At 54.1% G+C, this 9,070-nt stretch overlaps 1 protein-coding gene across 1 annotated transcript; it reads right to left on the bottom strand.

Moving 5' to 3' along the window:
- Positions 1-629: 629 nt before the first annotated feature.
- On the bottom strand, positions 630-8,488 carry PDZK1IP1 (PDZK1 interacting protein 1). The gene is made up of 4 exons (XM_014939037.1): positions 8,253-8,488; positions 4,360-4,468; positions 1,738-1,836; positions 630-1,218 (listed from the first exon to the last, which is right to left on the bottom strand). The coding sequence occupies exons 1-4, from the start codon at positions 8,326-8,328 to the stop codon at positions 1,146-1,148; spliced, it is 357 nt and encodes a 118-aa protein (XP_014794523.1). The 5' UTR covers positions 8,329-8,488; the 3' UTR covers positions 630-1,145.
- Positions 8,489-9,070: the final 582 nt, after the last annotated feature.

Raw genomic sequence — 9,070 nt, 5'->3', positions numbered from 1 at the left:
CCACGGTGGCCCCAGCGCTGTCCCCACCACAGCAGAAAACAGACCCTGGTTAATGAACAGCCCGGCAGGAGCAGGTTGTACTGTGGCCAGCTGCCCTGGGGTCACTGCCTACCCCCTAACACCATCCCAGCAACACCAGTAAGTGATTGCCATTCACAGCCTCCAGCCCTGGGAATGCTCCCCGGGTGGCTATGGGTCTCAGCTCCCTGGCTCAGGGAGCGCTGCCTTTCACCCGTCAAGCAGCTCTGGGAAGTTCTGGGTTGGTGTCGTGCCTCAGTTTCCCCATCTGGCAAATGGAGGGGAATGATGCTCGCCTCCCCATCCAGCCCCCCACGGCTCTGGGGAGGTGCAACTGCTGACCAAAAAAATATGCTCCACCTTCTCTCTCCCCTGTTGACGCAGAGAAACACGCAAAAGTGCTCTTGGCTTCACCCGAGTGAGGAAAGAAGAGATGGATCCTACCCAGGAGGGATCACAGGGGAGATGAGGGTGCTCACCTCTGTCTAAGCACCCTTCCCACCCCAGCACCGCCCTCCCCGATGTCCCTCCCTGCCCAAATGCCCGAAGGCTGGGAGCACTTCAAGAGGACAGAAAGTCCTGTGGGTGATTAGCAAAATGACCCTCTTTGCTGTGGTATGGGCAACAATTCTCTTTATTGCTCACAGGGAAGATATATACAGGGGAGAAAGTTTGTTCTGACATTAAAATGCATGGTATAGGTCATAAAACGGAGGGTGAAATGGGGAGAAGAGCGGGTTTTCCAACAGCAGCTGCCCAAAGGGTGGCTGGGGATGTGGGGACATCCTAGGCACCCAGTGGGAACCCCTCCATGTCTGGAGCAGGTCAGCATCCCGCCAGGACTGGGGACATCAACTTCACCAACCAGATGGGGTGACCTCTGAGCAGAAGTGGCACCTCCAGACCTCTCCTGGGGACTGATGCCCACATGGACATTGACCCCTGAGGCAGAAGAACATATCCCGCAGGTGGGAAGGGAAAAGATCAGGAGGTGGTGGTGCCTTGGAGAGGTCAGGGACTCACCACACACAGGAGATGTTGGTGCAGAGGGTCCCTGTGAAAATGCCCGTCGCAACAGTGGGAAGCAAAGTGAGAGGAGGAAGGAGGGAGGATGGCCGGAGTGCCTGCTACATGGCAGTGGTGACCACCTTCTCCTCTGGCTCCACGGTGTTCTCGTAGGCATGGTTGCTCTCTTTGGACCTGCATCAGGAGGGAGAAGCACAGAGGTGAGCTCACCCCCAGAAAGACCAGCCTCTCTGAAGCCACCACCAGGGCCCTGACCTTGCTGGTGCCAGCCATGTATTGAGAGAGGGGCAAGGTGGGGAGGACAGGAGGGGTCCCTCTGCCACGAGAGCAAAGCTCAGGGTGGGAGTTGCTCTAATTTCTATTTTGACAGTCAGCATCTGCATGGTGACCTATGGCCACTTTTGTTGGTTTCTCCTGCTTGAAAGGTGTGATGTAGCATAAGAAAAATGTGGTGTATCTAGTTGCAAGGCGGTGGATGGACCATGGGGCTCAGCTGCAGGGATGGGAAGAGACTGGGGAGAGTGGGATATGCCCTCACTGCCTTCTCCTTAGCCCCTGGAGAGTATAAAAGCCCCCAAACCAGGTACATGGGGGATCTGAGACCCTGAGTGGGAGAGGCTATGGCTCTGCATGTCTGAGCCATCCCCAAGGGATAGAGCAGAGCCCAGGTGCCAAGGGGAGGGGGTTCTTCACCTGAAGTCAGCTGCAACATTTATGTATTTCCCATCATGGCCATTGGACGTGACAGCCTCCTGCTTGTCCTCGACGCTCACCACCGTCTCGACGTTTTCCCTGGAGAGGGAGAAGAGAGGAGCTGAGCCAGAGCAACGGAGGGACCGTACCAGGGAGCAGCTCATGACGGTGACAGTGCAGAGGAAAGGACTGCTCCAACACCACAGAGACGATAGGGGACCTGGATGTGTGATCCTGGCCTCAGACACCCACCTCAGCCCCCTTCCCAGCGGACATGGGCGAGGAGATTGCAGCAGATTTGCAGGGACCATGCCTGGACACCAAGTGCCAACCCCTGTCTCCCAGAGCTGGTGCTCCCAGCGCCAGGCTGGCAGTCAGCAAGACTCATTTGTCAATACGTGGGATTGTTTTCTCCCACTAACTGGTTTTTCCAGTCTTCTTCTATGTAATCTGTTGCAAAATAGTCCTCTGTGGTCCCGACTGACACCGAGAGGAATTCCGAGGCTCCGCCGGCGCCGCAGCCCTGGCGCAGGAGGGTGCACACACGTGCATGTCTGTGTGTGCAAATCCGAGTAGCTTCCTCTCGGATGAGAGTCACTCACAGAAGGAATTGAGGGGCAGGGACCAGGTGTTCAACCTCAGCCAGACCCTAGAAGCTCAGCTCTGGGGCAAGCCCATGAACCGAATGGTCTTGGGAGGGTTTAGCCGTGGTGGGTGGGTGCATGTCCACCCTGTGTGCACATCCCTGTCTCCTCCAGGTGATCTGGGAGGCTTTTCCAAGGAGCAGACTGGCATAAACAGGCAGTGGCTTGGGCTGATAGCTGCTGTCACAGCGACAGCGTGGAGCTGGCAGTGGTCCAGGCTGCCGAGCCTGGCTGCTGGCTCTTCTGTAGAGAGGCCAGATTAATTAAAACAAGCCGCCATCCCCCCCCTCCACCCCGCCTCAAGCTCTCCTCAGCATCCTCTGCCTCCAGGCTGGGAAGGAGGCAGCTGGGCACGGGCAGAGGTGGGAAACACCATCCCTGCCTCCCGCTCCGTGGGCTGGGGGCTCTTCCAGTTTGAGGACAAAGGTTCCTCTTTGGGAAATAAAGACTGCAGCTGCAAATCATGTTATATACTCAGCCAGACCCTAGAAGCTCAGCTCTGGGGCAAGCCCATGAACCGAATGGTCTTGGGAGGGTTTAGCCATGGTGGGTGGGTGCAAGTCCACCCTGTGTGCACATCCCTGTCTCCTCCAGATGATTTGGGAGGCTTTTCCAAGGAGCAGACTGACATAAACAGGCAGTGGCTTGGGCTGATAGCTGCTGTCACAGCGACAGCGTGGAGCTGGCAGTGGTCCAGGCTGCCGAGCCTGGCTGCTGGCTCTTCTGTAGAGAGGCCAGATTAATTAAAACAAGCCGCCATCCCCCCCCTCCACCCCGCCTCAAGCTCTCCTCAGCATCCTCTGCCTCCAGGCTGGGAAGGAGGCAGCTGGGCATGGGCAGAGGTGGGAAACACCATGCCTGCCTCCCGCTCCGTGGGCTGGGGGCTCTTCCAGTTTGAGGACAAAGGTTCCTCTTTGGGAAACAAAGACTGCAGCTACAAATCAGGAGTTTGAGGACAAAGGTTCCTCTTTGGGAAATAAAGACTGCAGCTGCAAATCATGTTATATAAATATATACATATATGTATATATATATACACACATTGCATTATGCATTGGTCCTGGACGCATCTTAAAGGGCCCCCTTTAAATGCATCTGGGGCAGGAGCCGACCTGCTGAGCATCAGGGTACACCCCAAGTCCACACCTTCTTGGCCTGGAGAGGCTGGAGGGATGTACAGACACAAGAAGACTCCAGCATCTTTGGGTGCAAAGCCCAAAGTGCCTGTGCTGGTGCAGAGGAACCAGGAACCAGGCTACAGGGCATTTTCAATCTTCATCCCCTGTTGACTTTGGCCTCAGATTCAAGATCAAGTTACTGCAGCTTAGTCAGTTGTCCTGGGTCAGCTGAGCAGGAGCAGCAGCCTGTGGCTTTGCTTGGCCAGCAGAAGACAAAGGTAGTCAGTCCTGCCCAGCCTTTTTCTGATTAATAAGGCCACCTCATTTGCCTGTGCCTTGGGCTCCAGGTGGAGAACACTGCCATGGCTTGGCTACCTCCCTCTTCCCCCAGCTCCTCTCAGTGCCTTCTGCTGACTTGGCCCGGTCTGCTCTGCAGATGAAGCTATTTGGGCTTGTTTTCCCACAGATATAAGGCACCAGGGAGCTGCACCCCAAAATCCGTAGGGAACCAGGCTCAGACAAGCCCCCCGAGATGTGTGCCCACGTAAACCAGCCATGATGCTGTGGGTCTCCCACCTTTCTTGTGGCAGCATCCGAGTGCTCTGCTTGGGGTTACCCCTGCGCAGGGAGCGGTGGGGATGGAAAGTGTACACTTGCACCTGGCAATAAGTAACTGGGTGCAGAGACCAGGACAGTGGAGAAGAGGACAGTGAGACCAGGACAGGGAGTCTTTGCTCTCCCTGCCTGGCAACGATCACAGTGTTCCCAGTCCTGGCATGGGGACGGAAGTGACTGGAAGTGACCCGTGCAGAGACAGTTAAACCCAACCTGAAACAACCCCCCAGGGCTCCCACACTTACACTTTCTTCTTACACCAGAACCTGTTGACCACAAAAACGATAGCCACCAGGACTAGAAACACAACCACTGCAATGACACCCTGCGACCACGGCTGGAGGGGGCCCCGAGCTGCAGAAAAATGAGAGGACATGTGTCAGAAATATATCCTCAGGCTTTATCGGCTGAGCTTCTCCTGTCCACCTTCTGCCAATGTCCAGCCAAGAGCTTGGTCCTGCAAAGCCAAGCAGAGCATGTTGCTATTAATATAAGGTGGGCTTACCTGGGTGATTGCAATGAAATAAGGTGCAAATAACAGTAGTTTCGCTGGCCTTTGCATGTGGAGCATGATACCTTCCAGCCTTGGGACCCCATATACACATTCATATACACACACAGTGGGGTGCAGATGACTCTGAGGTGGGGGGACAAAGGGTTGGGGGACACGGAGGGAGGAAGGAAGAGGAGATGTTTGCCCAAAGCGGCAGGGGAAAGAAGGCAGAGAAGTTTCAGCAAATTCTCTTTCCCCAGATGCCACAGACATCATTTCTGGGTTATTTTCCAAATACTGCCTGCTAAAATAAGGACCCTGCAACAGGCAGGGTGTAAAATTTGGTCATCGCTCTCACAGCAAATGGTTGCCCACGTGGATTTCGGTAAAAAAGCACCATTCAACAAGTTTCCAGAGCAGCAAACAGATTTATGACGGGAAATTGAAGGCCGAGGCGTTCAGAGCAACGGCACTCCAGCGCAAAGGCCAGGCAGGGCTGGCGGGGGGCCAGGCAGCTGGGGGGGGTGGCTGGGAGCCGGCTGCTGCATCCTCATGGATTAATTTTTCTCTGACCAGACCTGAGAAGTGATGCGGCCACGGGTGGGGAAGGCTACAAGATGTATTCCTGGATGTGGGAGGAACTCAAGGGTAAGGCAATGAGAAGGAGAAACCTTGTCCTAGTCCTTGCCGGGATGTCTGCTCCTCTCCTCCCACCAGCTGCTGGGCAACAGAGCACTTAGATGTAGTCAAACTCATCCTTAAGTGCTGTCCTGGATATCAGCACTGAAAGGTGACCTTGTCTATGCAAGCACATCCCTTTGGGATTTAATCACCAATTTATTGAGGCACAGCTTTTCCTCTTTCTGCTGATCGAGACGCCAACCCTTGCACACAGATGAGGTCCCTCTGTGCAGATGGAGGATGCTCTGTGCCACCCCCAGCATCCAGCATCAGCCTTGGATCGCTGGGACCCAGCCCTTGCCACTGGCGCCCACAAGGCTGAGCTGGCCCAGGAGTGGTTCATTGGTACTTCAGTCCAACACACGAGCTTTGCACTAGCTGAACACTTCGTCTGTCTCATGGGAGACAAATCTCTGCTATAAACAGTAAACAATCTTTACTAGTGGCAATAAAGGTGGGTGGTGCACTGCTTTGCACGTGCAAACTCCTCATCCACAACCGTCTCTGCTCCTGACAGCCCTCGTCTCCTTCCTCTGGTAATACCTCCAGCTCCTTGAATCTTTACTGCAAGAGGCTGTTATTTGGGAAAAAAAAAACCAAAACAACCAACCAAAAAACCAAAACAAAGCCCTTTTTCCTCTTGGAAGTGGCATCAGCCTGGTCAGTGGACTCAGCTCTTGTGCCAGTCCGAAAAGCAGTGGCACCCCTGGGTGAGTGGCTGGGAGAGAAGCCCCCAACAACAGCACTATGTCCCCCCCCGTCTCTCTGCAGAGACACTTGCCATGTTTACTGCAAGGTCACGGGGCCAAAACTCATGCAGGAGGAATTCAGGAGGAAATTCCCTCTTGTCTCAGTGTGTTTTGGCTGAAATCCCATCACATCGGTAGGCTGATGGTGGGGATACTGGGGGAGACAGTTGCAGTGCAGAAGAGCAGAATTTGGTCCCCTCCTGCCCTAAATGATGGGCAGGGATGCTCCTGGTCCTGCTGCCCACCACTCCCATTGGGTGCAGCCCCGAATGCACCAATTGCCTCCAGGCTGAGCTTTGACTCACTTTGCCTCCTCTCTCGCCCTGCCCTTGTCTGTTATCTCAGCCAGATTTGTTTATTTATTTATTAGTTGTAGTTTATTTTTCCGGTTGGGTCCAGGGTTTCTAACCTAAGCCTATGAGGAGATGGTCAGGTCCAGTGAGCTTTCTGCTGGGGTTAAAGGAGTTCAAGGTCAACCAGGGAATCAAGCCAGTGATGACTGAAAGCACCAAAGTTCTATTTCGTGATCTTCAAGTGAAGGAGGTGAGAAGATAAGTGGTAGGAAACCTCCTCCAAGGAGCCATCCTCAGTTTTTGCAAGCAAAACCTCACTCAGGCAGTTGTTTCCACCAGATTTCAGAGCATCCAAAGCCAAAAGGAAAAATACCAACCCCAAAATCAAGAGGTTCTGGCTTTAAGAGACCGGGTAGAGCCTGGCTGCAAGAGGAGATGAGGATGGCAGCTGGAACTGCAAATGCCTCCGCATTGGGCTGAAATACCCACGTGGGTGCGGGGGGCTTGTGTGGGCATAAGAAAGGAGGAATGGGAACCAGGCAGAGGTGAGAGCTTGATAGCATCTTCTTGGGGAGTGAGGATGTGGATGGCAGCCCTGAGGGGCACCGCCTGGCTGGAGCCTCACAGGAGCACTCCTTGTTCCCCTGCCAGGAGGGATGGCCAAAAGGATGAGTCTCACCTGTGGGAACAGGACTGTTCCTGGAAAAATGCTTTGCCAGGGATGTCCCTCCAGGGACAGCCTGTCCCTCGGGTTCTGCCACCTCCTCCCTCTTTCACCTCATGGCAATGGCAGGTTTTCCCCTCCCGAACTAAATCTTCTAAGCCAAACTAAGCAATGTGGGACCTGCAACCCTGATAGACATGTGTCTACAGCTAAAAGTGAGAGCAAGGGAGGTGCCAAAACCAATACAAGCCCTTGTACATGTTGTAACTCCATTTCCATACTCAATGGCTGTTTTGAAGACACAGATCTGCTTTTTGATACGTCTTTCCTGAGTGCTTGGAAAGCATCAGCCTGGCCCCTGTCTTTTCCCCTCTCCGAGGAAGCTGTGCCATGCTCTGAATCCTCATTAAAGGTTTGGGGTGTTTTTCTCTTTCCAGGCAACCGTGAAACTTTCAATCCTGCTGACGGTGGAGACCCCAGACTGATAAATCCTCACCGAGTTGGTAAACAAATACAGGAAGAGCGGTCAGGGCTGGGGCATCAGAAGGAGAAAGGGGGAGGGAATTTTCCAGGGCTTTGGCAGCATCAGAAGAGTTTTAATTGCTCCTTGTTATTTGTAGCGTTTGACAAGCCCTTCCACAAATTTCCTAAAAATAATGCCCTAGTCATAGGAAGTTTCTTTATTAAGTGTTCGGGAAGGGAATGGGAGGACAATTTGCGGAGGAAAATATTTGCTCCCTCACCTCGGCAATGATCAAAATTACAGATTAACAGGAAAAACTGCGAGCTCGGGGAGTGACCCAAGGTAATGCTTGCCCAGGGATGAGAGCGAGAAGAAAGGAAAAAAAAAAAAAAAAAAAGAAGCCTTAAGAAAACAGATTACTCATCTCGGTGCACAGTCCTGCCAGAGGTAAATCACAGCTACTTTACCTCTCCATGTAAGCAGAAGAAATAAACCTCGGATGGCAGTTTCAGCCTTCAGCAAAACAGGCAGAAAGTCCCCATACCCCGGCTCCGGCAAGACCTCCCAACCCACCCGACACTCACCCAACCCATCGCCGGCTGATGTGAAGCCAGAGATGAGGATCAGGCAGGAGATGGGATGTTTTTTCTCTTCCGAAGAGGTTTTTTCACAGTTGTCTCTTGTCCCCAAAGCCACCCCACCAAGCAGCTCCCACTTGCCCGGCGCTCAGCAAACCTTCCTGCCTTCCCCCTGCCTCAGTTTCCCCGGGGAGAGCAGGCAGCTGCCTGTACTTACCTTCCTGGCAGCAGGCAGGCTCCAGCAGCAGGAGCAGCCCCAGGAGGAGGAGGAGGAGGTGGCAGCGGGCAGACATGGCAGCAGGCAGGGCCACCGGCTCTCTCGGGGCGCGGAGGAGCAGTCGGGCGCTGCTCTTGGGCACGCCGCCCTCCCACAGGAATGAGCGCCTGGTCAATTATCAAACACATTAACGAGGGAGGCTGATGCTCTCACACCTGGTTATTCAAATCCTGTTGCGGGAAGGGGTGGAAGGAGGTGCCTCTCTCTGGCTTCCGCGGAGGAGGCTGGTGGGGAATTTGGGGCAGGGTGACTTGAACCTGACAGTCCCCTCAGGGCGGGGAAGGGGACTTGGCCACGAAACATTTGCATCAGCCCAGGAGGAAGGAAAGACTTCTCCAGCGTGGCTGTGGCACTCGGGGAACGTGGCTGAACAGGACCTGGGTGTCCCCTAAGTCCACCTCCCCACGGCAGGAGAGCCTGGGGGTCCAGCTGTACCCCAGCTCTGACACCCCTTCCCACCCCGCGGGTCCTGGGGATGCGGGGAGCTGCCTGGCACAGCCCCCACTCACTTTCCTGCCCTTTTCTTTTCAACAAGTGTCATTAACAACCCAGCAAAACATATTTGCGGCTTAAAAAAACCCCATCAATTTAATAAACCGGACTCGATGCCAAGTACTGCCTCCCCCCTCCCACGACTTGTTTAATGGAGAGACTGTTAAACTGAGCAAACACGGCGCTCGTTTTATTGAGCCATCAGGGTTGTTTACAAAATTTCTTCGACACCAGAAGAGGTAGAAACACATGAAGACCCGCGGCAG

Source organism: Calidris pugnax, unplaced genomic scaffold (assembly GCF_001431845.1).
Source record: "Calidris pugnax isolate Ruff unplaced genomic scaffold, ASM143184v1 scaffold18, whole genome shotgun sequence".
In the NCBI taxonomy this organism is placed as follows: Eukaryota; Metazoa; Chordata; class Aves; order Charadriiformes; family Scolopacidae; genus Calidris; species Calidris pugnax.
Note: the sequence above shows the minus strand (reverse complement) of the source record. Positions and strands in the feature narration are given on the sequence as shown.

Coding starts and splice junctions, on each gene's coding strand:
- PDZK1IP1 (XM_014939037.1), bottom strand. CDS start 8,328: ATGTCTGCCCGCTGCCACCTCCTCCTCCTCCTCCTGGGGCTGCTCCTG. Junction 1,837..4,359: donor TTCTGGTGTAAGAAGAAAGT/GTAAGTGTGGGA, acceptor CTCCCTCTCCAG/GGAAAACGTCGAGACGGTGG. Junction 1,219..1,737: donor AATGTTGCAGCTGACTTCAG/GTGAAGAACCCC, acceptor CTCCTGATGCAG/GTCCAAAGAGAGCAACCATG.